At 62.5% G+C, this 26,836-nt stretch overlaps 4 protein-coding genes across 6 annotated transcripts; 2 read left to right on the top strand and 2 right to left on the bottom strand.

Moving 5' to 3' along the window:
* Positions 1–2,654: 2,654 nt before the first annotated feature.
* Positions 2,655–3,334, top strand: DUSP18 (dual specificity phosphatase 18). The gene is given in 4 exon segments (XM_069795515.1): positions 2,655–2,769; positions 2,829–2,922; positions 2,924–3,099; positions 3,102–3,334. Coding segments are annotated over 4 exon segments (618 nt in total).
* A 6,651-nt stretch (positions 3,335–9,985) lies between these two features.
* On the bottom strand, positions 9,986–13,275 carry SLC35E4 (solute carrier family 35 member E4). Its single transcript, XM_069795433.1, has 2 exons — positions 11,989–13,275; positions 9,986–10,569 (listed from the first exon to the last, which is right to left on the bottom strand). The coding sequence occupies exons 1-2, from the start codon at positions 13,037–13,039 to the stop codon at positions 10,142–10,144; spliced, it is 1,479 nt and encodes a 492-aa protein (XP_069651534.1). The 5' UTR covers positions 13,040–13,275; the 3' UTR covers positions 9,986–10,141.
* A 502-nt stretch (positions 13,276–13,777) lies between these two features.
* On the bottom strand, positions 13,778–18,155 carry TCN2 (transcobalamin 2). Of its 3 annotated transcripts, none has more exons than XM_069795430.1 (11): positions 17,128–18,155; positions 16,828–17,039; positions 16,004–16,193; positions 15,825–15,905; positions 15,579–15,721; positions 15,310–15,471; positions 15,049–15,224; positions 14,600–14,774; positions 14,293–14,485; positions 13,975–14,096; positions 13,778–13,889 (listed from the first exon to the last, which is right to left on the bottom strand). In XM_069795430.1, the coding sequence occupies exons 1-11, from the start codon at positions 17,205–17,207 to the stop codon at positions 13,828–13,830; spliced, it is 1,596 nt and encodes a 531-aa protein (XP_069651531.1). In that variant the 5' UTR covers positions 17,208–18,155; the 3' UTR covers positions 13,778–13,827. The 3 variants fall into 3 exon arrangements, with proteins under 3 accessions (XP_069651531.1, XP_069651533.1, XP_069651532.1); XM_069795432.1 differs by having other exon boundaries at positions 15,579–15,718; XM_069795431.1 differs by having other exon boundaries at positions 16,004–16,190.
* A 246-nt stretch (positions 18,156–18,401) lies between these two features.
* On the top strand, positions 18,402–26,112 carry PES1 (pescadillo ribosomal biogenesis factor 1). Its single transcript, XM_069795428.1, has 15 exons — positions 18,402–18,495; positions 18,991–19,070; positions 19,353–19,506; positions 19,604–19,713; positions 20,713–20,884; positions 21,141–21,230; positions 22,306–22,422; positions 22,596–22,673; positions 23,090–23,179; positions 23,387–23,517; positions 23,682–23,807; positions 23,973–24,157; positions 24,288–24,436; positions 24,772–24,939; positions 25,428–26,112. Exons 1-15 carry the CDS (start codon positions 18,472–18,474, stop codon positions 25,512–25,514), a joined length of 1,761 nt encoding a protein of 586 aa, XP_069651529.1. The 5' UTR covers positions 18,402–18,471; the 3' UTR covers positions 25,515–26,112.
* Positions 26,113–26,836: the final 724 nt, after the last annotated feature.

The following is a 26,836-nucleotide window of genomic DNA, read 5'->3' as shown; positions in this document are numbered from 1 at the left end:
CAGACGAACCATCTGCGGAAGGGACGGATGACTTCCCACTTCTGCGGCTGAACACTTCCAGTGATTTTTCAAACCTTTCAGATGCCTTCTTCCTCCGCGCCACCTTTCTCTCCTGTTCTTTCAAAAACTGCTGCTGTAAATGTTTGTGGAAACGTTCAGTCTTCTTTTTGGTCTCTTCAAAGTGTTTTACCTTTACAAAAGCAAACGTAAGACCTTATAGCCACTATCCTAACAATGAAATACAGAATTCCAAAGTGATGATTGTCTTTGGGAAGAGAGACATCCTGCCACATCCCTTACTATGGTCAAGGTGACCTCCAAGCAAAAAGCTCCAAAGTTCCTAAGTATCACTGTAAACATTGGTCTGAAAAAGATTACTCACATCATCCTGCCTCCTTGACTACAATTCACTTCACACTACTGTAAGAAGCAGGTCTGGAGGACAGCAGTCACATTCTTGCACCTCAGACCCAATCCATCACACCAATAGCAAAAAGCCCACATTATAAAACCAACCGATGACAATGTCGCCATCTGGTTTGAGTGGGCTCTCAACCAGAATTTACTGTGCAAGCTAACGAGCTCTGTGTCACCCACGCACCACAGGTGTCGCACGGGCTTCCATGCTTGCAGGCATGCAGTCTCTCCAGCTGTAAGGGTCTCTTGACGGTAAACAGAAATCTGTCCGTGTGCGTGGCACAAACCCAGGGCACACCTGCGCTGCAGGACCAAACCAGGCATCACAACACAGCCTGGGGCTCGGTTGTAGCCTAGAGCTAATTCACTCACAGCGGCTGCACTGCCCCGAGGTCTTGAAACTCGCACATCATAAATGTTTGCAGGCCAGGGGGATCTCCTCAGCACACAGCTACCTAGAGGCTACCGTCAGTCCACTGAGTTAAGGGATTAGGGAACGCCATCCCCACGACAGCAGGAAGAAACCTTCAGTCGGGACATGTTAGCGTCACTAGTTCATGTCTCAGGTACAGATTTTAGCAAGAGACGCTGGGAATTGAAACCATCAGACATTAATTTCTGTATTAGACTTTCTTATTTGAGCAAACCTCACTTGAGAGGTGAAGCCAGGTAAGATTTTTTCCCTGTTCTCACTACTAACTGCTACAGGGCTGCACAGTTTATTGCCTAAGCAGGCTCACTCACACACAGAGCCAGACCCCAGCAGGACCCTACAGTTCTGCCAGAAACAGTCAAGAGGGTGGACTTTGCAGCCCTGTGTTATAAAGCTTTGATTTAAACTGGAAAACTGCTGAAATCATGATGCTTGGGGTTTCTGACCAGAGCAGGAAGGCAAAGTTCCTTGGGATATATGCAGTAAGGTGAGGGGAGAGGATTCAGGTGGTGCTGGCTGGGTACCAAGGACAAAAAGCATGGCTGCCCGGGAGCAGAGAGGTGTGCTGAAGGGAACTACTCAGTGCATGAAGGTCCAGGTATGTCTAATGCCACCCTAAATCCCAGTTCTGAGTTTATAGACTCAATTCGGCATTCCGCACATTCCCGCAGGAGAGACTATCTCACCTGCTATCGCGAATTAACCCGTTACTGCTGGGCTCAAAGTGAGAAGCACTAAAGGGGGGATTGGGCTGCTAAGTGTTGCAAAACCTTTGCCTAGTTCCCTCCATGCCGGAAAGTCACACGTCAGCGCTTCACCCATTTCTGATAATTTACCCTTGGTCTCCCTAGATATCGTAGGAACGACATCTAAGTCCAGGTTAAGTCCATGGCCGATGATGCCTGTAGCTTATCTTTCCAAAACACAGTTGCCTTGCAGATAGGATATGGCAGCTGTGTCCTGAGGTCAGGATTGCGGTGCAACCATTCACGTGGAAGGTGGCCCAAGAACTGATAGCTGCCCATCCCGCAACCATTTGCTTCCCGCTCCCCTGGAGAGAGCCTTGGCACCCACATCCTGATCCAGCAGAATGAAGACCTGAGGACTGAGGACTTAAGCGATGATTTAAGGACTCTGAGGAACGGAGACCTGAGCATTTGCACAAGCCGTTCCTCCAGCCTCGTGTCACCTGCAGCTCTTGCTGCCAACCTCTTCAGAGGAGGGGGATCTCCCTCTCCTTTTCCAAGACATATCCACCAGCAGCCAAAGGCAGAACAAACCTTCCCCTTGTGCCGGAGGGGGCCGTGAACCCCATCCCGGGGGGGCAGTGCTGGTGGAGTCAAGAGGGGAGCGGAGACCTTCACCTTCTTCTCCAGCAGCAGCAGGGCATGGCGGCCGGCACGGCTGGCAGAGTTGGGCAGGGAGCTGTCGGGCACATGGCTGTCCAGATCGAGGTCCAAGTCTGCAGAGCTGCTCCGGGTGAGAGGGGGCTTCGTGTCACACACAGCAGGGTGCAGGGGGGTGCCGAGCCCCCGCCCCAACCTGTTCCCACAGCCCCAACCCATGTAAGATGTCCCCCAGCCCCAGGATGGTGTGACGAGTCCCCCAGCCCCAGCCTGCTGTCAGGGGTCCCCCAGCCACTGTGAGGGTCCTGCAGCCCCAGGACGGTGTGAGGGTTCCCCCAACCCCGCACCAGGGCCCGCTGAGCTGCCGGCTCTGGGGCGGTGGGAAGAAGGTGAGGCGAGGCCGCACGCCGCCCTGCTCCTCCATGGCCATCGCCGTTGCGTGCGCATCGGTGGTTGCCATGGGGGGCTCGGCCCTGCCCCACTGCTGTTCCCTGACCCCCCCGGGGCTGCCGGGCACTGGGGCCCGGGAGGCTGGCACGCAGCGGAGGGACAGGGCTGGGTGTATTTCTACAGGTATTTCTAGGCACAACCAACACACCCCAACGGCAGTGGTGCTGGGAGCCCTGCCCCAGCACCCCAGATCACCTCCATCCTCTACCTCGGTGACACGGTGGCCACCAACAGCCACCTCCTGCTCTTCAGCCTCCACATCGGCACGGTCATCCACAACCCCGGAGGTGGTGAACACCCTCTGTCCCGACATCGAGTACCTGCGCATCCCTGTGATGGACGGCCCCGCTGCCCGCATCTCCAGGTGCTTCGACTCCGTGGCGGCTAAAATCCACAGTGTGGGGACACATGGGGGCTGGACACTGCTGCGCTGCACTGCTGGGGTGAGCAGGTCCCCACCGTCTGCTTGGCCTGTCTCCTGAAGCACCGCTCCGCATCCCTGGCAGGCGCCCACGCCTGGGTCAAGTCTTGCCATCCCATCATACGCCCCAGCAACGGCTTCTGGCAGCAGCTCATCCACTACGAGTACAAACTCTTTGGTGTCAACAGGCTCCAAACGGTCAGCTCTCTGTCAGGGATGATACCCGATGTTTATGAAAATGAAGTGAGAGTAATGCTGCTGCTCTGAGTACAGATGAGCTGTTGTGACCTCTTGGCAAGAAACCGAGGGAAAACCAACAGCAGTTCTTCTAGATCCATGCCCAAGCATTGAAAATAAACTATTCTCTTCTAAGGGGGTTGGAACATGAAGTCTCTGCCACTGAAAGTATAGGGGATTGGCAATACAACCAGCAAGTAGTGGGGTTTACTATAAATAAAATCAAGCCAGTTTAAACTATGCAGTTAGTTTTCACACTTAATTCGTATGAGGGTCCTGACAGTAACTCTGACACCATCACGTGTTTAGAGAGTGTTGTTTTATTCCAGCACAAACTGTGCTCCTAAAACAGGACAGAAACTAGCTGTGAGTCAGGATATTTGGAGTTTTACCAACGTTTGTTTTTCCTAACTGGGATATGACTTTGCATTTTGAGACAGCAGCCCTAAGTCCAGTCATCTGCTGCGGAACAACGCAGACTCCAGCATCCCCAGTTGGGAGAGACCCAAGGATGTCCTGCTTTCCACTATCTGACCCTTTCTCTTCCCCCACCTGATTGCCCCAACCCGTTTTCAGAAGGTGCCTTGGGAGGTCCATGGTTATTTGGGTGAGCTGCTCACTGCTCGGAAAGAACCCCATTTACTCCTGGTGGGCTGGGAAGTCAAGGTGGGAGCAATAAGAGGAAGCCTGCTCTCAGTTTGAATCATTGAGGGGAGGTCATCATGTCGTTATGAACTAGAAGCCTGATCTGGGCACACTTTGACATCACTCAGCAGCAAACCATGTATTAATTCTGGTTTATCACAGCATGAAGTTTTCAGCTCCACCAGCTCTGTCCTGAGTGGCAATAACAGACCCGTTTCAGGTGGGAGTAGGGGGCCCCAGGCTGGCATGTGTGTGTGAGGGGTCCCACAGCCCCTGGGTCAGCATGAGTGGGTCCTACAGCCCCAGTTGGTTGGAGGGGTTGTAGTAAGGTGGGTGTCAGTCTCTTTTCCCAGGTAACAAGCGATAGGACGAGAGGAAACAGCCTCAAGTTGCACCAGGGGTGGTTTAGATTGGATATTAGGAAAAATTTCTTCACCAAAAGGGTTGTCAGGCATTGGAACAGGCTGCCCAGGGAAGTGGTTGAGTCACCATCCCTGGAGTTATTTAAAAGACGTGTAGACGTGGTGCTTAGGGACATGGTTTAGTGGTGGACCTGGCAGTGTTAGGTTAACGGTTGGACTCGATGATCCTAAAGGTCTTTCCCAACCTAAATGATTCTGTGATTCTATGATTCTATCCTACCAATGGCACTTTGGGAGTGCTCCTCCACACCCACAAAGAGCAACCTGGCAAACTACCTCTCTGCAGGTCTCAAAGCAGCTCAAGTGATAGCTGTGGTGGGTGAGGAAGAGCCTTGCCTTCCTTTGAGTGTATTGCTTTTCTCCCAAAGCGCTTTCTAGAAGCAGAACAAAGACCCGACTCCTCATGGACATGTAAGAAGTTCCTCTTGGAAAACAGAAATGTTAAAGGAAAAGGACAGAGCGAGCAAGTTGGGTGCACAGGTATCACAGAGAGCATCGGAGACATGGCAGACCTCTTGGAGGAGTCACCAGTGTGACCACCTGGGGCCTCGCTGCTTCTCAAGCTGGATCTCTGACCAGACAAGGGTGCAGCTGGTGACTGTAGAGTCATCCCCACCCCACTCTACTCCAGCTTTCCAGTGGAATACCAGGCTTCCCCGACAGAGAACAATGATGCTGCCAGCGCTAGCAGGTCCTGCAGATGTCTGGCTCTTGTGTGCCAGCCGTGGAGGGCACCACTGGCTGGGTCCCCGGCACAGGTACCTGCTGTCCGAGGGAGGGGAGACCAAGGACTTTGTGTGGATGGAAGTGGATGGAGGCTCGTTGACGTGGGAGTCCTGACTGCCTGGCAAGTCCACGGCAATGAGGCAGGTCCAAGGCCAAGCTGGGAAGTTGGGTGGGAGTCCAGATGGAGCTCGGTGGCGTACACAGCCAAGCACGGGCATGGCTGCAGCGTAGCACCAAGGGTGAGCATCTCAGTTTGAACACAACTCTCAAGAGAAGTGGGGAGGAGTAGGGGTGGTGATGCTGCTGCCAGCTCTTTCTTAAACACCTCTTGCTTCGCAGCCATTAGAACCCAGGTGAGACACCTGCACCCTCACACCCGAACCTGCTGAACCAAGCTCTCGTTCTGGCTTAGGTTGCCACTAAGGCACCATTTGTGTTTCACAACAGCCTGTGGATCGCTTAAGTTTTTATATAGCAATCTTATGTTATGCATACTGTAATTAGCACACTATTATAACCACCTTAAAAGTTTGTATCTTATACGCCTACTTTATGATGTAAACTTATGTTATAAAAACAAAGTATATGACTTTAAAAATGCCTTTAAGCTCATGTGATTTCATCTTTTGGAAACACAGCTACAGGCAGTCAACAGCCCTCTCAGAGCAGAGCAGTGAGCCCGTGCCACAGAGAGAGAAAGCAATAAAGTCACCACTAAAGCCAGCCTGCCCCAGAATGGTTAAGAGAAAATTCTGGAGGGCTTTTTGGGGTACTGAAGCAGACAACATGGGGCTGGAAGGGAGCCTGAAGGGTCATCCTCTCCATCTCCTGGCCTCCAGCTGGGCTTGGGCTGCTTCAAGCATCCTCAGACGTTGCTCGCCACTGCTGGACATCGCACTCCTCATGTAGTCTATCCTTGAGCCAGGCTGTCCTGCCGGGGAGAATGCATTTTTCTTAATGTCTACCCTAAAAAAGGCTTTGCCATAATTTCAGCTCCAGAGCCAGGATGGTCCCAGACACCGTTTGAGGACTGTGATGTGGTAGGTTTAAGACCACGGCCCGGCATACGAGGGAAGGATATCATTTACTGGCTTAGGCTCCCCAGCTTAGCAAGCGTTTGTCCTTGCTGCCTCCCAGCTGCAGATCCCGTGTCCCTCTGTGCTAATGCAGTAAGCCTCCCGACATCCCCGAGGGCAGCAGTTAATCCCCTGTCCTGAAACACAGAAAATTTCCACTGGGTGCTCCCAGGCACCCGGCTGGCGTGCAGTAAAACCACCCTGCATCTCCTCTCCCCTGCACGGAGACACGCTGCTCCTCTGCCAAGGGCAGCGGCTCACAGCTCAGCCCCCCACCTCAGAGGAAGATTTCAGCCATGGTTTAACAGCAGATCCAGAAGAAACTGTCCGGCCAGATCTCATAACAACACTATCCCATTGGACACACCTTTATTTCTCCCACCTCAGACTTCCACGCTTCGCCTGGAGCTTCTTGCCAGCCGGCACCTCCATCACGGTGGGACCAAGCACGTGGAGGTGCCACCCATCCTTGCTGCCACCGCTCACTGGCTTCAGAGCTGTCACCCCTCCTCGCATCTCCCGTCCCCTCTGTGCATTTCAGGATCGGGAGCGCGGAAACCCGACAGCAGCGCCTGTGGGGGAAGATCAGGAGCGTGTGCTGGGTGCCTGCGACGTGGTTAACCCCGGTATCTCAGGGGTTAATGAGCCCTGACATGGGGGTGCCCCAGCCTGCCTGCTTTTGGGTGTTATTTTAAAAGACGGGCAAGGAAAAGCCCCCGCATTTGGGGGCACAAGAGCTGCAGAGGCTTCAGAGGCGGATTTGTGGCCATTAGACCAGGGCAATAATCCACCTCAGTACCCTTACCGTGCCGAAACCAGGCCCGGGGAGCCACGGCTGGCGAGGGGAACTGGACCCCAGCAGGGACTGGGAAGCCACTGCCGGCCAGGAGACGGAGGCATGGGGACACGCACGTCCCCATCCTTCACTGCTCCCCCCATGCTGCAGGGTCTGCTCCCCAGAAAGGTGTCTGCCTTGGAGCAGAGGTGTCCCAGTCTGCTCCCCCACCCACGAAGCAGCTGGGGCTGGGATCCCTTTCCCTCGTCCGGCTTAGCCGGAGAAGTGCCGGACCCGGCACACGGGCGGCTGCCACCGTGCCAATGGGAAACCCGATCTTTCCCGCGGCCGGAGCAGAGGGATGGCCGGAGCGGAGGGATGCCACGGGGCTGAGATCACGGCCTGAAATACCCGGAGAGAGGATCACCACATCGGGCCAGCCTGCCTGCCGCTGCCAGGCCCTTCATGGGCAGCATCAAAGCCCCCAACCCCGGCACAAATGCTGCCCACGGGACCCCCGTGCCCAGCCCAGCTCCAGCCACCAGCCTGCACAGGGACACCCGGCAGCGGCCGGCCGCATTCCCGGGAGCAGCGAGGCACGGGGCCAGCACCACAAGGCACTAAAACCAGGGCAGACAAGGCAAAGCCACGGATGCAGGCAGGATCCGGGTAGACCCCAGTGCCAGCAAATGAGTCAGGGGGCCGGGATGGGCGGGCGTTCCCCAGGGAATGGCTTCTCGACCCAGTGATGCCGCTTGCGGGCTGGTTTGCAGGTCCCGCTTCTCCCGTCCCCTGGCAGGGGACAGCGTGGGTGGGAGGTCCCGGGAACACCTGGGAGGGGAATTTCCCCCAGCCCCATCCCTGAGACCGCACCGGGACTCGCCTTTTGAAAGGAACCAGAAAACCAAAACGACTTTCGACCTTCCCTGTTATGGAAAACGAAGGTGGCACCGGCGGTAGGCGCACCGCGGCGACCTGGCAAGCTGCCCTTCCTTCGCCGTGCGCTGGGGAAGGAGCCGATCCCAGGACGCTTCTGGAATCGGCCCCAAAACTCACCGCCCTGACGAGTGGAAGAAAATTGCTGTTTGGGAAAGAGGGCGGGAGCCAGCTGGGAGTTTCCAGAGGGATGGGGTTGTGTTTGCGGGGTGATGTGAGTCACAGGGCTGGAGAAGGACCGGCCGGGTGACGCCAGGGGACAGGATGCTCCCCAGCGTCACGCTGCCCCGAGGCAGGGCGAAGCCGTGCTGCGGGCGGACGGTGCCAGCTCCCAGCAGGACTGGACCTTCTCCGGACACGTGCGGACGGTGACTCCGCTCCCCGTCACCGCGTCCCTCCCGTGTCCTGCACGAGGGTCCCAGGGCCAGCCCCGGGGCTGCTAAACCGCGGCTGTCCCTGCACTGGGGTATGGAGGCACCAACCACGGTGGGTACGGCGGCCCCGGCTTCGCCCCGGGGATCTAGGTCTTCCCGAGGCATTTCTGTGCCTCAGTTTCCCATCCCGACACCGGGTGGTTCCTCCCTTCCTGCCACGATAGGTGGGAGATTGAACCCCGGAGCCAAGGGTGGAGTACGACAAAAATAGAGCTTTATTTCAGGACAAGTGCAATCAGAGCCGAGTCCTTTGGCCCCCGGCGCAGAGACGGTGAGTGCGGCAGCAGCCACCACGGACGCCGCACGCGGTGGTGCTGGTGCGCCCGTCGGAGCGTGCACGCTCGTGTGTGCCGGCGTCGGTGCCAGGGCGTACACACGCTGGGATGTCCCTTTGCTGAGGAGAGAGTGTGCCGTGCCCTGCTCCGGCCACGGCAAACTGGGAGGGATGGGGCTGGAGCCGGAGCCGTGGTGGCCGGGAGGACACGGTGGGGACGACGACAATGCCGGCAGCACCGCCGGCACCCCCGTGGGATCAGCACGACACGGTGGGGTTGGGGACAGGAGAGGGGACGCTCACCCGGCCCGACCCTGGGTGTCCTGTTCAGCCACAAGAACCGCGCGTACACGCAGCCCCGGGTTTACTCCAGCCAGCAGAGCTCAGTAGTGATGCACACACACGTGCAAACACACACACAAGTGCACACACACGCACACGCACTTGTACACATGCACACACACCCACACACACACGCAGAGCTGTGCACACACGGAGGTGCATTTGCACACACACGATCTGTGCCGATGTGCGCGCAGAGGCCGTGCACACCAACACACCTGTGCACACCTGCACGTAAGGCTCTGCACACACTTGTGCACGCAGTACCTGTGCACAGCAGCACACCCCTGCCCACACGCATGAGATCTGCTTGCACATGCAGAGCCTGCACACACCGACGCATGCATGCTCCCGTGCACAGAGCTGCATGCGGGGATGCACGCACAGAGCCTCTGCACACCAATACATGTGCACACCTGCACACAAGGCTCTGCACACACAGCAACACGCTTGCACATGCGCTCACAGAACCTGTGCACGCCAGCACACACATGCCCACACACAGGTAGAGCCGTGCACGCAGACACATTCATACATAGAGTCTATACCAATGCACGTGTGCCCACGTGCATCAGACTGACTTGCACACGCAGAGCCTTCACCCACCAACACCCATGCACACATAGCCACACGCAGACCTGCTCACACCTGCAGAGCCTGTGCACACCCAGACACGTCCACGGGCACACAGACCCACTTGCAAATGCAGAGCCCGTGCACATCAACACGCACGCGTGCAGAGCTGCGCACACCAAGACGCACGTGCGCACCAGCACGCACGGACGCACAGTGCCGTGCACAGCAGTAGACACGTGCACGTGGAGCTGCGCATACCGACACGCGCACGCGCGGCGCCATGCACAGCAGCACGCGCGTGCACCAAGCCGCGCGCGCACAAAGAGCTTGTGCGAACCGGCACGTCCACGTGCGCGGTGCCACGCAGAGCCGCGCACGCCAGAAAACACGCGTCCGCACCAAGCTGTGCACGCTGGCACGCGTGTGCGCGCGCAGGGCCACGCGCACCGGCGTACCCGTGTGCGCACGCAGAGCCGTGCGCGCCGGCACACCCGCGTGCTCAGCACCGTGCACCGCAGCGCGCCGGCGCGCACACGCAGCCGTGCACGCCAGCCCTCCCGTGCGCCCGCAGAGCCCTGCTCGCCCACACGCTTGCAGCCTCCCCGTCCTTCCCCCGTCCCCAGCGGGGACCCTACTCCCTCCTGGGGGTGCCCCGTCCGGGCCACGCCGCCCACCGTGCCGCGATGAGGTCCGGTTGGTGGTACATGAACATCCCGGCCAGCATCAGCCCGATGCCCAGGTAGCTGAGCCCGCTCAGGTGGCTGCCAAAGAGGAGGCGGGAGAGGAGCAGGTTGCCCACCGCGGTGACGTTGCCCAGGACGTGGACGGTGAGGGCGGAGGTGAGGGAGAGGACGCAGAAAGTGGCCAAGTTGTAAAGGACGGAGCCCAGGCAGCTGAGCAGGACGCAGGCCCAGAGGGTGCCGTCGTAACGCAGGACGCCCTCCCAGGAGGGACCCACTTCCAGTGCCACGGCCGCCCCGAAAAGCAGGCAGAAACTGGGCAGGGAGGTCAGGCAGAGCAGGGAGAGGGCGTCCAGCCGGTCCTCCTGCAGCAGCAGACCTGGCGGGGGGTGGATGGGGACAGTCAGCAGGACAGACGGAACATCCCGGCGGGGACACCCCGCTCGGTGCCCGAGTGGTTAAGAAATCCCTGGGAAGGGGGAAATGGGAGGCAGGCGGGGGGGCGGGGGGAGCTCTTCCATGGGGCTGGGGGTGCCCTGCTTCAGGGGGTCCCCCGGTTTGGGGGTTTCCCCCAATTTGGGGGTCCAGGGTGCCACAGGGCAGGGTTGGACGGGGCAGTTTTTTCATCCCGTTTTGGAGCAAACGTGGCTTCCACCCCCGTCCCACCCATCCTCTTTTCTCAGCCGATTTTGCAGCCGGCAGTGACATTTCTGGGCGCGTGGCCCGTCCCCTCTGTGTCCCCGTGTGTCCCCCCCCAGAGTCACCCGGGGACAGCGGGCACAGCCGGGCCGGCTGCCACGCACAGGCATGCACGGGGAGGGGGGGCGTGGGACGGAACAGCCCCCGTCCACTCTCCCATGTCCCACGGGTGACAAGGGGACCAGGGTGGGTGCCAGGCGGCGATGTCCTTCGGGTGGCCGTAGCACCCCTCGGTACGGCCGCCAGCGGTCGGTTCCCCCCGGGGACGGCACGGGGCGTGCGCCCGGCGCTCAGCCCCACGCTCAGAGCCCGTCCCCCCGCGGTGCCCGCCTGAGTCACCAGCTCCGGAGGAAACGCTCCCTTCCCGGCCAAAAAACAACCCGGCCGGCTCCTCTCCGACGCCTGCCAAGGACATCGCGGTCCCGATGGCACCGCGGCTGCCGGAGCGAGTCCCCGGCCATGGGGGACGATGCCACTCGGCGTGGGGAGTCACGGGGATGGGGACGGGGCAGCTTGGGTGTCCCTGTGCCAGACTAAAGCACTGCCACCTCCCCACGGCTCCGGGACATGGGACGGTGTCACTGGGAGCCAGCAGTGCCCGTGGGCCACCACAGGGCCACCAAGGTGTTGGCTAGGTCACCGACAAACCGGGGTCACGTCCCCAGGATCACGGCACAGCCCTGGTGGGGGGGGCAGCCGGGTGGGCAAGGGATGGCACTGGGGCTGGGGTGACACTGGGGTGGGGTGGCACTGGGGCTGGGGTGACACTGGGGTGGCCCCAGGGACAGGGTGGGGAGGGGATGGTGCTGAGGCTGGGGTGACACCAGAGCCAGGGTGGGCAGCGAGCAATGCCAGGGCCAGGGGGGCAACAGGTGGCCCTGGAACGGGGGCAGCACTGGGGCTAAAAGGCTGCTGGGGCGTCACCGGGACCGGGATGGCATGGGGTCGGCACCGGAGCCAGGATGCCACGAGGGTTGGAGCGGCAGAGGAGCGGCACCGGGGCCAGGGTGGGCAGGGAGCGTCACCAGCACCCCGGGGCACCGTGCCGGGCGGGGGGAGCACGGGTCGGTCGTGCAGAATGGGGACGGGCGGCACTTACTCTGCTGGACGGACTTGAGGGCGCGGAGGACGGCGGCGGCCAGGAGGAATCCGCAGCCGGGCTGGTAGATGCGGAGCCCGCCGGCGATGCTGCAGGCGGCCCCGGCGCAGACGGGTCCCATGGCGGCGTACTGCAGCGGGTGATGCCGCCGGCCCCCCAGCAGCCCCGACAGCAGGAGGGTGACCAGCGGGGTGGTGGTGGCCACCGCCTGCGCCACGTCCAGCTGCACGTAGCTCAAGCCCAGGTTGCCCAACGCCACGCTGGTGCAGAAGGTGAGGCTGAGCAGGTAGATCCTGGCGCGGGGACGGGGGGACGGCGGCGACGGCGGTCCCCGCGCCCAGCCCAGCGGGTACCCCACGGCCACCCCCGACAGCATGTGGAGGGACGACAGCAGCAGCGGGTAGCGGAAACCGTGGGTGGCGAAGATCCATTTGTTGAGGCCGGCCATGGTGGTGCCGGTGCCCAGCCAGGCCAGGACGGTGAGGGTCAGGGGCAGCGATGGCACGGGGGGCGGCCGACCCCCCTCCGCCTGCCCGGGGTCCGGTTTCCAGGGCCGGAGGGTCCCCTCGCCGGCTGTCATCGCCGCTTCATCGCCCCGCCGGGACCTCCGGCACATGGGCGCCGGCTCCGCTTCCCCCCGCTGCCGCTCTCCGCTCTGCCCCGTCCTCCCGCGCCCGTGCCGAAAGCCGCCGGCCCCAGAGGAGTCGGCGACGGTAAACGGCGGCGACAGTAACGGATCCCCAGCTCCCGCTGGCGGCGGCGGTGGCGTCACCCACCCGGTGGGGTGCTGGCAGGGCTCAGCCCCGGGGTGCCGGTGCCATGTGCCAAGGAGGCAACGCCGGCGGCCGGCAGCGAGCGGAAAGTTTGGTGATGGCGGGGAGCAGAGGGAGGGAGGCTCCTCCCCGCGGGGCCGCCGCCACCGCGTCACCGTCACAGCCGCCCGTGCGGGGGGCACGGGGGTGCGTGGGTGTACCGGGGGGCACGTTGGGGTGCCCGCCCGGGGATGCCGCTCGGTGCAGCGGGGCCTGCCGGGAACCGGCGGCCCGCGCATCCCTGCCGGAACGGTTTTGGCCGGCGGTAGCCGGAGCAGGAACACTCGGCGGCCTCCATGGTGACGGCGGCGGCGGTGGGACTGCGTCAGAGCCCCTGGCTGACTCACGCCGGGGCGGCGGTGCAGGCGCCATCGCTCCCCACCACCCACCCGGGACCCATCGCCCACCCGGGTATCGGCAACCCTGACCCCAAACGGCAGCGGCACCCCCTGCCCCGGACACCGCAACCCCCGGCTCCGTTCACCACCGGCTGCCCCTGAGTGGTTTTGGGGTTGGATTAAATCCCAGGGTTGGGGATGGGGGGTGGATCACGGAGGTTTGGGACACGCGCAGGAGGTCCCCCTCGGGCTGCGCGTGGCACTGGGGCCACCGCGGTCCCCGAGTCCTCGGGGTGGGTGGGGGCTCAATGGGGAGGGCCGGGGGCCCCCCCCCAGAGGGTCTACAGAGGAGGACAGCCCTGGCTGGCGGCTTGCTGGGGACGAGCAACACTGGCTCGGCCTCCCCAAAACCAGCTGCTTTGGGCACCCCAAAACTGGCTGCTCCCAGCGGCTGCCTGCCCCATCCCCGAGTGGGGCCGGGACCGGAGGAGCTGCTGGTCCAGGTGCTGCTCCCGACCCACCGTGCCCGTACAACACAGGGCATTGTGCGTGTCCCCCCTCCTCCTCCTCCTCCCCAGGGCGGATTTGGGGTGCTGGCACACAGGGCGCAGGGAAAGCAGGAGGCAGGGAGCCGGCAGGTCCTGTTCCCAAGGCAGAAGTTTCATTGCCATCACCCCCCTGCTCGCCTTCTACCACTCGCTCAGGCGCAGGATGAGGGTCTCCCCGTCGTGAGGTCTGTAGTCGGCGATGCCTGCGGAGAGAAGGTGGGAGAGCAGCCGTGGGGGCTGCCCGGGGACGCCCGACGCCTCCCCTGGGGACCCCCACCCATCACTCACCCATCTGCAGGCTGGTGCTGGGGGCAGTGAGGAGCTGCCAGTAGCTCCGCTTCTGCTGCCGAGCCTCCAGCCCCAGCACCCTGCTCAGAAAGGGGCCCTGGGGGGTGTCCTGGGTGTCAAACCTGGCGGGTGGGAAAGGGGGGGGTGAGGGTCCGGGTCCAGCACTGCTGGCGCTGGGGCAGATCTGGTGCCAAGGGAGCCAGGCGGTGGGGACCGGGGTGAGACCGTGGCACGGGTGCGGGGCACGTGGCCAGCCCGGGTGTGACAGCCAGGGACCCCAGAGGATCCCCCCCAACCCCGGTACGCGGGGCCACGTACGTGAAGTTGTGGGGTCCCCGCACGGCGGCTGCCCTGAGCACGTCCAGGAGGGAGGCACCAGCGGGTGCAGGCACCGGCCGGTCGTAGAGTCGGTGCTGGGGACACCGCGGCTCGGGGCACTCCACCACCAGCCGCACCGTCACGTTCCCCGGCATCTCGGGCGGCAGCTCGGGGCCGAGGGGCGTCAGCGTGTCTGCGAGAAGGAAGCCGCCACGGCACCGATGGACACCAAGCCACCGCCGCGGTGGCATCCACACCAACCCCATCCCAGCTCCCCCATATCACCCCACGCCACCCCGGCTCCTACCCGGCTCCTCCTGGCAGCGCATGGAGGCGATGTCCAGGTAAGAGCGGCCATGCAGCACCGGCAGCACCTGGGCCGTGGTTGCGGCAGTGGTGAAGGCGTCCAGGTTCTCCAGCAGCGCAGCCATGGCCCGGCTGTACGCCGGCTGCATCCGGCACGCATCCATGGCGATGAAGACCTGGGAGCAGGAGGGAGGAAGGTGGCAGGGCAGTGGCCTGGGGCAGGAGGCAGGTCGGGGCCCTGGGCGACTACTTCTTGCCTGGGCACCCATGCCCGCACCTGCGTCTGCATTCACATCTGCACCCACAGCCACATCTGTGCCTGTATCTGCGCCCACATCTGCACTGGCACCCACATTTGCACCCGCAGCCCTGCTTATGCCTGCGCCCGCATCTCTGCTCGCACCCACACCCCACCTCGGAGACCCCCCCACCGCCGCACGTGACACCCACCTGCATGGCCCACGGCGTGCTGTAAACGTTGCCGAAGAAGCCGTCCCGGCCCTGCCCCTCGACCATCCTCCTCCTCACCCTGCGCGCGGCCGCCCGCAGCTCCGCCGCCAGCCTGGCCCCCACCGTCCGTTCCCGCTCCAGGCAGGCGAACGCCAGCGCGGCCACCGCCTCCGTGTCTGCAGAGACACAGTGTCACCCCCAGCTGCTGCACGCCCACCCTGGGGTGCCACCGTCCCGTCCGTCCCCGGGGAGGACCCTTACCCACGGCGCTGCCGCCGGCGTGCCCAAACCTGCCGTGGTGCTCGGCTGCCAGCAGCCGTCGGATCACCTCCTCCCGCACCCGTTTGTGGTGGACGCACAGTGCCAGAACGCCCAGGCTGTACTGGTAGTAACTGGTGAGGGGGTGGCCGTGCTGCCGGGATCCTGGGGACGAGGCGTGGTGTCACGAGGGCGAGCCGATGGCCCCGCGGCTGGACGTGCCGATGCATGAGTGGGTGCTTGCCACGGTCGCCCTGTGGGGATGCTCTCACCTGCCCAGTCCTCCTCCAGGTAGTACTTCAGCCATGTCACCAGTGAGCGCTGGGGACCGGGCTCCAGTGGGGGACAAGTGGCCCGTAGCCCCAGCAGGTACAGCGCCAGCCGCCCCGTCTCCGGCCACTCCGCCTCAGCCCTCCTGCAAGCCGCCATGTCAGCTCTCGCCAGCGGCACCACACCGGGGAGGCCGTCACCCCACCGGTGGAGGGGACCGTCCCCGTGGGACAGACACACACACGTACGTGGTGTGCTCAGTGGCCACAGCATCCTGCTGGGGGTGGCTGTGGGGTGCAGCGTGGGGCCGAAGAGCTGCCTGCAGGCTCCTGTGGGGACTCAGCATGAGTGCTGGGGCGGTGTGGGGGTCAGAGGACGTCCCCCAGGGGTACACGGGGGGGACCCAGTGTCCTCCCTTGGGACCTACCGGCCGTAGCGGTGCTGGAAGGCATCCTGCAGCCGCGCCAGGTACCGCTTCTCCCCGCGTAGGTCGTGGTCGCCGGCCAGGCGAAGGGCCAGGTAGACGCTGGGGTCGGGGTCCCGCGCCGGATCCACCGCCAGCCCCAGCAGCCGGGCGCTCAGCGCCCGCACCGCCGCCGCTGCCTCCCCTGGGGCTTCTACCCCCCCAGGGCCCCGGGGAGAGGGAGCGGAGGGTGAGGGGGCCAAGACCACCCCAAGCACTTGCCTCATGGCATCTGCAGCCCCCGGCACCGGCTGCGTGGGGCCACGGTGGCAATGGAGACCCAGCACCCCCAACCCTGCCGTGAGCCCCGTGCCCTTTGTGGCCCTCCTTCAAGTGCCAAAACCTCATGTCTCCCCCCAAAAAATGGGGTAGAAACAAAATAAGATACCTGACATGAAGTGGGAGCATGCAGAGCTCAAACCCCTGACCCCAGGGACCCTGCGGGACCTGTGGGAGGTGGGGGGCTGCAGGTGTAGGAGCAGGGCAGGTTGGCTCTGGGCTTTGGGCAGGGGAAGGGGGCACAGGAGTAAGGCTTAACCCCGGCGGGCGCTGGGGAGACCTCAGCCCTGGAAAACTCATCACTGGAGGGGTGTCATGAGGTCAGCGTCCTCCCCGGGGCCAGGACACGGGGCTGGAGTACAGGATGGTGCCCGTCCCCCCCAGCCCCGCTCCTCAGGGACCTCTCCACCGCCACAGCCAGGTCAGGCAAGACCCTCGGCTCCAGTGGGGTCCCCAGGCGGGATGTGGGGGTCCGGGGACTTTGGGTGGTGGCCAGCTGCCGTACTCACCACAGAGCTGGGCAGGCAGGACCGCAGCCTGCAGCAGGATGAGGAGCAGCCACATGCCGGAGCGGGGCGGTGGGTGCCACGGCACGGCACAGCTGGCAGCCCGGCAGAGCCTGGCCGAGCCGAACCAGGACACCGCTGGGGATGGGACGGTATTGCAAGAGGCCGTTTCCGCACACCGGGGCCGAGTCAGCAGAAACAGGAAAGGACTTTGGCTGGAGGCGAAGCAAAGGGAAGTGGGACCACCCCACGCCGGGGCAGAGATAAGTGCTCACAGCCGCTCTTTCCTCCCAGCTCCCTGACCTGGCATGAACTGCGTGAGCATCGAGGTCTCCTTGCCCTCTGCACCACGGCCGGGGCAGCGAGACCCAAACTGCAGGCATTTGAGACAAAATCACCAGTCAAAGTTAGCCAAAAAAAACAAGAGAGGGATGAAAACCCCCCAAATCCTGCACCCTCCATCCCTGCAGCCTTGGAAAGCAATGACTCCGCTGCTCACCTAGAAACTAGCTTTTTATTGAAAACAAGGATTAATCAGCCCCGCTCGGCAGATGAGGGGTGGGTATGGGGGTGCTGAACCCCAAAAAGTAAATCCCCGCAGCCAAGGGGAGGTGGGGGGGGTCTCCGGGCACTGCTGGGGCTTGGGTCTCTGCCTGCTGGGGAACAGCACCACGGCTCAGCTCCAAGCTGACCGTGGGCCCGCACGGCGTCGAGACAAACTCACATTCCACCCATGGGATCAGGCTGGGAACCCAAGGACCACGAAACCCTCCCGGAGACACCTCACCCATCCCAGCTCAGGGATGAGACCCCCAGACACCCGTGAAGGCTCGCTGGCGCCCCGGGGACTGGGGTCCCCGGCAGGTTGGGATGGACAAACCCCTGTCGTGGGCATCCGTCAGGCCCCCAGGAGATGCCCCGGTCCCCGGAGACTCGCCATGCGGGGATACGGGGTCCAGCTGCCTCCGAGGAAGGGGGGGAAAGTCTGGGGGAGAAAGGATGGGGCCTGGGGCAGCCAGGAGCTGCCGGAGCTCGGGCTGAGGGAGGCCGAGGCAGCCGGGCCTTCCCCCCGTGGACCCCCCGCACTCGCCCCACCGACGGCCCTTACAGAACAGGGAGCCCCGGGGCCGGTACCCTGGGGCCGGTACCCTGGGGCCGGGGAGGCAGGACGGAGCCCCCGGTCCCAGGGGCTGCTCTCAGCTTGGGGAGAACCCCCAGGGCCCGGGCAGGGACCTGCCCAGCTCCGCTGTGCCCGCGGGTGGCCAGGACCCCCAGGGCCGCCCCAGGCCCGGTGCCTCGCTACATCCCAGTGCCTCGATATATCCCGGCGTGCTCCGCGCCGCCCCGCTATATCCCAGCGTGCCCTTCGCCGCAGGACCCCTTCTCCCTCCTGCCTGGGCCGAGCGGGCTGTCCGCGGCGCGCCTGACCCGGACCTGCCCCGCGTCCTGCCCGTCCTGCCCGCTTTTCCCACCCTGCCCGCTCTGTTCGCGCTGTCCACGCTGCTCACGCTGCTTCCATGACCAGCGTGGGGCGGCTCCGGTGGGCGCAGATCGCGGACCCCGGGCGCAGGCAGGTCCCGGGCAGGCCGGGGTCCTGCGGCGCGCCGGGAGCACGTGGGCAGCGGCGGCGGCGGCGGCGGAGCAGCCATGGGCGGGCTGGAGAAGAAGAAGGTACGGCGGGGCGGCCCGGCAGCCTCCACACATCTCCCCTCCGGCACCGGAGCACCCTTTTCCCCGTTACCACATTCACACTCCCCGGGGCCGGTGCCTCCTCCCGCCCCGGTACCCTCCCTCCCTCCGGTACCGGCGCTCGGCCCTGTCTGCTCCCTCCATCTCCGGTGCCGGTAACACCCCTCCCCCCCCCGCCGTGGTAGCGGTGCTCGCCCCTGTCGTGCTCATCCCCCTTTCTCCGGTACCGGTGCCCCCCCCTTCTCCGGTACCGGTGTCCATCCATGCGGTGACACCCGGTGCCGGTCTTTCCCCCCCCCCGCCCACCCCCAAGCTGGCCGTGCTTGGTGGCCTCTTTCTGTTTCTCCCCCCGCCGGTTCCCGTTTTTCCTCCCTTTCCAGCCCCGGGAGCTGCGGGGCTGCCCCTCCCGCCCCCCCCTTCCCGGTCGCAGGGCTCCCCTCGCTCGGTGCTGACCCCGACACCCCCATCTCTCCCCAGTACGAGCGGGGATCCGCTACCAACTACATCACCCGCAACAGGGCGCGGAAGAAGCTGCAGCTGAGCCTGCCCGACTTCAGGTGTGCTTGTGACCCCCCCTGGATCCCCTGAACCCCCCCCAAGCCTCTCCCCGGACCCCCCTCCAGGACGAGCAGTAGGAGATTGAGCCCGTGGTGGGTGCGTGGGGTGGCCTTTTCCGTAGGGAGTGGTGGCGGTGTCCTGAGGTTTCAGGCTGTTGAGTTTTGGGGTTTCCCACCCCTCCCGAGGGGTGGGAGCACCGGAAGGAAAGGGTCCCGGGGGTGTGGGTGTTCTGCTTTTGGGTGCACAGATGCTGCGTGTCTCACCCTCGTTGCCATTACCAGGCGCCTCTGCATCCTGAAGGGGATTTACCCCCATGAGCCCAAACACAAGAAGAAGGTGAACAAAGGCTCCACCGCAGCCAGGACCTTCTATCTCCTCAAGGATATCAAATTCCTCCTTCACGAGCCCATCGTCAACAAATTCCGGGAGTATAAGGTAATTATCCTGCACGAGACCCCCGGGGTGGTGTCCAAGGGGCTGCTCGAGGCTCATCCTCTCCTGCAGAGCCCCTGGCCTCCCCCTCTCCCTGCAGGTGTTTGTCCGGAAGCTCCGGAAGGCGTATGGGAAGAGTGAGTGGAGCACCGTAGACCGGCTGAAGGACAACAAACCCAGCTACAAGCTCGACCACATTGTGAAGGAGAGGTGAGCCGCCGGCCGAATCCCAGCAGAGCTGTCCTCTTTTAAGGGAGGAGCTTTTCCTGCAGCCACCTGGACGTGTGGAGCCTTTGCCGTGTCTGTCCCTCTGTAGGAATCCACCTCCCGTATATATTCTGGGGGTTTTGACAGAAACCAGTGTTTCTGGGCTGGAGGAGAAGGCTGTAGCGTGCTGCACGCTGGCTGCAGCAAAGCATGAGTGAGCAGGGAGTGCCTGGGTGTCCTAGATGTCTCCAGGATCTCCAGGAAGGTGCAGAGCCTTGGAGGGAGGGACGGTGGAGGGTGAATCACGCTAACAGAGTTGGTGAATTTGGTGGCAGTGAGAGAGGAGAGGACCCAGGAGGGAGGGAACCTGCTCTGGCAAGTCTGTCTGTTGTCCCGGTGGTGTCCAGGACCTCACTGTGCTGGGAGAAACAGCACCGAGAGGCAGGCACTGCCCCAACAAGCTGCGTGCTCAGGAGGGGAAATGGTCTGGGCACCTGGCGGCCACGCTGCCACTTGAGCTGTGGGGCTGTGCGGTCTCCCTCTGACTGCCAGCGCTTGAGTCCTGCAGCTTTCATCCGGGCTTTGTCCCTCTGGCCGAGCAGTACCACGTGCTGGTGTGCTGCACCGCAGGCCACAGGCACGCTTGTTCTCGGTGGGTCCAGGCTGGGATTCCCCAACACTCAGTCCTTGCGGGTGCCCTAAAACCTGTTTTCACCCACTTTGTAATCAAGGGTGTTGCCATCCCCTCGCCAGGGAGCTTCCTGGCTCCCCAGAGAGCCCTGAACCCTAGGGAGCTGCTTGGAGCTCCCTCTGTGACTGTGGGCTCCCCGGTGCCCAGGAGGGACACCCCATCCCCGTGAGTCGCTAGCTTTGGTGGGACCTGTGGGAGATGGATGCTCCATGGTGCCCGCTCCTGTCTCACTTGAGGTCTCCATCAGCCCCAGCAGCTTTTGGTGGACGCTGGGGCTGGATGTGATTCTCCCTTCTCCTGCCCGGGCACAGGTACCCAACCTTCGTAGACGCGCTGCGGGACCTGGACGATGCCCTCTCCATGTGCTTCCTCTTCTCTACCTTCCCACGGACGGGCAAGTGCCATGTCCAAACCATCCAGCTCTGCCGGCGCCTAGCCGTGGAGTTCCTCAACTACATCATCGCCTCCCGCTCCCTGCGCAAGGTGGGTGCTGCAGGGAGGGACGGGGCCAAGACCTCCCTGCCCCGGGGGGGCTGTGGAGGCGGGGATGGTGGACTTGTGCCCCAGGAGGGCACCGGGCCAGCTGTGCTGACAGCTTCAGATGGGGAACGAGTCCTGCTGGGACACCTGTGACACTCCCCTGATGGAACGTGCTGATGGGAGAAGGGTTAATGAGGACAGGGACAAGGGAGTATCCGTGGCCTTCCTCCCTCTGAGCCCTTGCTCTATTCCCTGCCAGGTCTTCCTCTCCATCAAGGGCATCTACTACCAGGCCGAGGTGCTGGGGCAGCCCGTCACTTGGATCACCCCTTACACCTTCGCCCACGATGTGAGTACCTGGGAAGAGCGCGGCGGGATCCGTGCGGGACCCGCGCTGCCGCTGCCTCGCTGCTTCCTTCCCTGTGGCTGGGGAAGGATTGAGGGACCGTCCGGTGGCTCTCGCGCTGCAGAGGCAGATGAGGCTGTGGTGGAGACCACGGGGCCCAGCCTGGGAGGCATGCGGGGACACAACCCTCTCCTACCCCCCCGAGATGGCTGTACCTGTGTCCCCTGTGGCTGGCTGTACCAGTCTCCCCGTTTCCTTATTTCCTCGTGTCAATTATTAAAATGTGCCTTAATCAGCAATTAAAGATTAACTTGCAGGAATGGGGCTGGTGGCACTTAGGGAAGAGCCGAGTCAGACCCTGCACCCTGTGCCAGGGTGGGGTAGTTCTGCTGCATCCCCTGTGCAGTCTGGCCAGGTGGAAGGGTGCGCGGAAAGCTGTGGGTGCCACCGTGCCAGGACAGCTGCGCAGCTGTGCTGCACCTTGCCAAGATCCTTGGCAGGCAGGAGTTCACTGTCACAGCAGTGCTCTCTTGTTTTGCTCCTGGGTTTTCCAGGGCTTGGCAGAGTTGGGTTGAGGCTTTCCAGCTTTGTGGCCTTTGGTATGGCCCGTGCTGGGGCTCACCTCCCCACCTCACCCCACACCATCTCCTCGGCCAACCCATGTCCTTCCTGGCCAGCATTACTTCTCACTCCCTTGAGTTCTGGCTGTTGTGGGGCTGACTGGGTCCCTGCCGGGTTTGGCTCCTTGTCCTGCTCTTGTCTGGCTTTGCCACGGCCTGCACTTCTCCCCTGGAGGAGCAGAGTCCCTGGAGCAAGCCAGCAAGGTCCCCATCTGTGACGGGATGAGGTGCTCCATCTGTCCGAGCAGGTCCCTTCACGGAGGGGTGGCAGCGGGGCCCCGTGTAGCAGCCTGGAGAACTCTCTCTGCCCAGGGGCTGGTGGTGGCTGAGGATCTCCAGACCTCACTGTGAAGGGGGCAGGACCCTCCTCCCTGTGTGGATGGGACGGGCTCCTGTCCCTGCAGAGGGGATTCCGGTCCTTTGTCCTTGGGTCCTCAACCCTTCCCATGTGCTTGCAGCACCCCACAGATGTGGATTACCGTGTGATGGCCACTTTCACCGAGTTTTACACCACCCTGCTGGGCTTCGTCAACTTTCGCCTCTACCACTCCCTCAATCTGCTCTACCCCCCCAAGGTGAGGCCACCACCTGCTCTGGGGACATGCCACGCTGGCCTGAGCCTGGTGGGACCGCCTGGCCTGGGTGGTTGGAAGCGAGCCCATGTTGGGAGGGTCAGGGTGGCAGAGGGGGGGATGTTTGGGGGCTCTAGGTTTGCGAGCTACAACCCCACCTTTCTGTTTCTCCCCAGATCGACGGCCAGGCTGATGTTGAGCTGAAGCCCGCAGAGGGCAAGGAGTATGCCATGGATTCAGAGAGCTACCTGGAGGTGAGGGACGCTGCCGTCACCGTGGCCCGTGGGAGGACGCTGCGTGGTCTTGGTGACCTCCTCCTGGCGTGGGGCGCTTGGCGTGCGGGGACCGAGGAGCGGAGCCTGATCCCTGCGTGGCAGAGAGGACTGGTCCCAAACTCCTTGCGCTCCCATGCTGGCCAAGGGAAGAGCTGTGCTTGGCCTCAGGGGCCACTGGCCTCCCCCCTGCATGGCAGGGGACCCTCCGAAGCCCCAGTGCTGGGCACTGCAGGGTGGGACAGTATATGGAGGAGGCTAAATATCTGTCTAGTCCCTAGGTCTTTTGACCTCTTGCTCTGAGAAATTGCCTTCTGCTTCCTCCATGAGCCTTCCCCTTTTCCCGTCCCCAAAGCACTGGCTGGGCGTGACAGTTTCTTGGTCTCTTCCTGCTGCAGAAACTGTCAGCTCTGAGCGCCAGCCTGGCCCGTGTGGTGGCACCGACCCACGAGGACGAGGTGGAGATGGATGAGTTCCCAGTGGAGGGGGTAAGACCCTGGGCGGGGGGCTCAGCCCTGGCCTTGGGCGATCCTGTCTGCAGTATGTCTTGTGCCCGGCAAAGGCTGGCAGGGCCTAGTGTGATGCTGGGAGGGACCGGCAGGAGGATGGAGACAGCATCCGAGAGCCCTCCTTGCAGAGAGGGGCTTGGCAAGGGCTGTTCTTGGGGAGGGGGCTGAATGCTTTGCTCTGAGCAGGAGACTGCAGAGCAGATGGACGCGAGGAAGAAGGAGCAGGAGGCGCTGGAGAAGCACAAAAAGCTGTTTGAAGGGCTGCGGTTCTTCCTCAACAGGGAGGTGCCTCGAGAGCCACTGGCATTCATCATCCGGTACGTGGTGGGCAGGCTTTCCCTCGGCAGGCCTGCTACGCCATGCTTGCCTCCCCCAGCCTCTCTGTGAGGACTTTGAGGCCAATCTGCCTGATGTCCTGTGGGCGAGGTGACCTTGAGGGTCCCTCCTGCCTGTCTGACTCCTCAGTGGGTTTTGCTGGCAGGTGCTTTGGCGGCCAGGTCTCCTGGGACAAGTCCCTGTGCATTGGTGCCACCTACGACGTGAGCGACCCCTCCATCACCCACCAGATTGTTGACCGTCCCCGGGTGGAGCAGCAGGTTGTTGGCAGGTGAGTGGGGCGGGTGGCCTGTCCCCAGAATGGCCACGAGGGCTAGCGGGTATCCCTGGCCATCCCAGAGCTGTCCCACGCTCTGTCTGCTCCTTTGCGGCCCCGTGTGCTCCAGAGCCTGAGGTGGGAGGAAAGGGTCTGAGCCTGTGTCCCGCTGCCCCACAGGTACTATCTGCAGCCTCAGTGGGTCTTCGACTCCGTCAATGCCAAGCTGTGCCTCCCTGTGGTCGACTACTTCCCTGGCGTGCTGCTGCCCCCGCACCTCTCGCCCTTCGTGACGGAGCAGGAAGGAGACTACGTCCCTCCTGAGAAGCTGAAGCTGCTGGCCATGCAGAGGGGCGAGAACCCAGGTGATGCGGGGCTCCGAGGACGGAGGAGCTGAGGAGCCGAGGAGCCGGGCAGTGTTGCTGCCTTGGCAGAGCTGTGCCTGCTCCAGGGCCAGCGACTGCTCTCCTGTTGGTAACGGTGGTGTCTCTGTAGATGAAGAGAGTGAGGAGGAGGAGGAAGAAGAGGAGGAAGAGGAGGATGAGAATGACAAAGAGGAGGAGGAGGAGGAGGAAGATGAGTCTGAAAAAGAAGAGGAGATGAAATTAAAGAAGATGGAAGAGCAGAAGACTCAGAGCAACAAGGTATGGTGCCTGGCAGCAGGGTGGGACCCCCAGGAGGAGGCAACGCTGGTGACCTCTGTCCCTGCTGGGGCTCTGCTCACTATGGGGTATCCCGGCCGTGTCCCTGTTCTGGGACTGCTGTGGCTCTGCTGCTCCTGTGGCAGCCGCCACACTTCTGGGTCCTGGACCCATGTTCATGAGCTGCAGCTGCCATTCATGCTCAGGACCTGCTGCCTGGTCTGGAGGGTGCTGCGGCTCTTCTGTGGCCCCTGGTGAATGGTGTGGAAACGTCTGTCCCCAGGGAAGGGTGGTGGGTTCCCAGTGTCCAGGGTCCTGAGCTTTCCGGCTCCCCGCAGGCGCTTCCTGTGAAGGTGACTGCTGGCAAGCTGCGGCTGGAGGACAAGCAGCGCCTGGAACAGGAGCAGCAAAGCGAGGAGAAGCGTCTGGCCATCATGATGATGAAGAAAAGGGAGAAATACCTCTACAAGAAGATCATGTTTGGCAAGAAGCGCAAAGTCCGAGAGGTACGAGCGTAGGGCTGCTGTGGGCCAAGGAGCCTTGCCTGGATCCTGGTGCTAGCTCTTCCCAAATCAGCTTGCAGCTACGGATCACTAAAGCTGGGTTTGTCCGTATCTTGGGGGAGAGGGAGCAGCCTCTGCTTCCGATACTGTGCCAGCTCTGGGTTGCTCCTTCCACTCTTCTCTGTACCTGGTGAGGGCACTGAGTGAAGGTGGGCAAGGGTGAGGCTCTACAAGCCTCTTCTCCAGCATCACCAGGCTGCGGTTTCTTGACCCTGGCAGGGCAGAGCTCCTTGTGCTCCCTCAAGGCCATGGCTTGTGCTCAGCAAGTGAAGCTGCTGCCCCTCTCTGTGCCCCATGCCTGACCTGGGTGCCAGCAGCAGATGGGTCCATCTCTCCCACGTACAGCTGGAGAGTTTGGTGGGACCAAGGGTACAGCAGCCCTCGGTGTCTGCAGACCAGTCTGACTGTGGGTCTTGGGGGTTTCTCCACAGGCGAACAAACTTGCTGCGAAGAGGAAAGCCCATGACACTGCCGTCAAAGAGGAGAAAAAGAAAAGCAAGAAGGCGCGACGAGCATGACAGGGCCCGGGGGCTCCCTGGAGGGGCTGGCTGGATGGCCGCGCCCTGCAGACGACACCATTGCATTTGGGTGAAAAACCCTCAGCTTTGCTCTTGGGACAGAAATGCTAAATTAAAACATTTCCCATCTGTAAATACACTTCCCACTGTGCCTTTCCCGGGGCTTCCTCAGCTCCCCTCCACCGATGCCACTGGCCGTCCTGGCCTGGGCTGCAGGATCGGTGTCACGAGGACTGTCTTCTTCATGCTGGTGCCACCTCTGCCTCCTGACCTGCAGGGGTGGTGAGCGAGGAAGAGGAGGCCAAGGAGAGCTCCGGGCTCTTGCAGGTCCCTCTGGGATTGTTCCTTTTGCATTTGCACAGCCCTGGGCGGAGGAGCCGAGCCCCCATAGCAGAGCAGGAGCTCTCCAGGGCTCCCAGCACAGCAGGGCATTGTGGCGTGTTTTGGAGGCTCAGCACAAAGAGCGGGGTTTTGGCGGAGAGGAGTCCGCAGCAGAGGGAGCCCGTCCTCTGCCCAGCCCGGAGCTGCCCTCCAACATCTGCATGGTAGGCGGTACTTCTCTTGTATTTTTATTTTTAATTAAAGAAGGTGATGCTTCCCTGGTAGCCTGTGTTGTCTGTTCTCTTCTGACTGTGACGGGGTGGCACAACTGCGCTGTGCTCGGTGCTCTGCCTGGTCCTGGGTACAGCAGAGGAGGCACAGATCAGTTCATCCGAGACACGTGTGGGGCTGGAGGTAGCTCCTCATCCTGCACTGGGTGAGTAGGTGGGAGATGGAGCAGAAGCCAAGGTACCACAACCCATGGACACCTTGGCTGTTACCTTGTTCCTTGTCACCCTTTGCCAGTCCTTATTCCCAGCAGCAGGTTTGGGTAGGGTCTGCTCCATCCCGGCTGGGTGCCAAGAGCCAACTCTTGAGTCCGTTTTGTTCAACCAGGGGAAGCGCAAAGTCCTGCCCCTGGGGAGGAGCAGCCCCAGGCACCAGGATGTGCTGGGGACCACCAGGCTGGAAAGCAGCTCTGTAGAAAAGGACATGGAGGTCCTGTTGGGCACAGGCTTGACCGTGAGCCGCCAATGTGCCCTCAGGGCAAAAAGGGTTAATGTTGAGGAGTGTCGGAGGAGGTTGAGGGAGGTGATCCTGCCCCTCAGCGCTGTTGGGGCCACTCATGGAGTGCTGTGTCCAGCGATGGGCTCCCCAGTGCGAGACATGGACGCTGAGGCAGGTCCAGCGAAGGGCCACCAAGATGATGCAGAGACTGGAGCATGTCTCCTGGGAGGAAGTGGTTGAGCCACCATCCCTGGAGGTATTCAAAAAGCAAGTAG

This window comes from Haliaeetus albicilla, chromosome 10, assembly GCF_947461875.1.
Source record: "Haliaeetus albicilla chromosome 10, bHalAlb1.1, whole genome shotgun sequence".
NCBI lineage: Eukaryota > Metazoa > Chordata > Aves > Accipitriformes > Accipitridae > Haliaeetus > Haliaeetus albicilla.
This window is presented reverse-complemented; position numbering and strand designations above follow the sequence as displayed.

Bases quoted from the DNA above. Each gene is read 5' to 3' on its own strand.
- TCN2 (XM_069795430.1), bottom strand. From the start codon at position 17,207: ATGCCTGCAGTTTGGGTCTCGCTGCCCCGGCCGTGGTGCAGAGGGCAA. The intron at 15,472-15,578 runs GTGAGAGCATCC...CCTCGTCCCCAG, and splicing joins CCTGGAGGAGGACTGGGCAG to GATCCCGGCAGCACGGCCAC. The intron at 15,225-15,309 runs GTAAGGGTCCTC...GTGTCTCTGCAG, and splicing joins CGCCGGCGGCAGCGCCGTGG to ACACGGAGGCGGTGGCCGCG.
- PES1 (XM_069795428.1), top strand. From the start codon at position 18,472: ATGGGCGGGCTGGAGAAGAAGAAG. The intron at 22,674-23,089 runs GTGAGGGACGCT...TTCCTGCTGCAG, and splicing joins ATTCAGAGAGCTACCTGGAG to AAACTGTCAGCTCTGAGCGC. The intron at 24,940-25,427 runs GTACGAGCGTAG...GTTTCTCCACAG, and splicing joins AGAAGCGCAAAGTCCGAGAG to GCGAACAAACTTGCTGCGAA.
- SLC35E4 (XM_069795433.1), bottom strand. From the start codon at position 13,039: ATGCGCGGGCCGCCGGTTCCCGGCAGGCCCCGCTGCACCGAGCGGCAT. The intron at 10,570-11,988 runs GTAAGTGCCGCC...ACCCCCCGCCAG, and splicing joins CCTCAAGTCCGTCCAGCAGA to GTCTGCTGCTGCAGGAGGAC.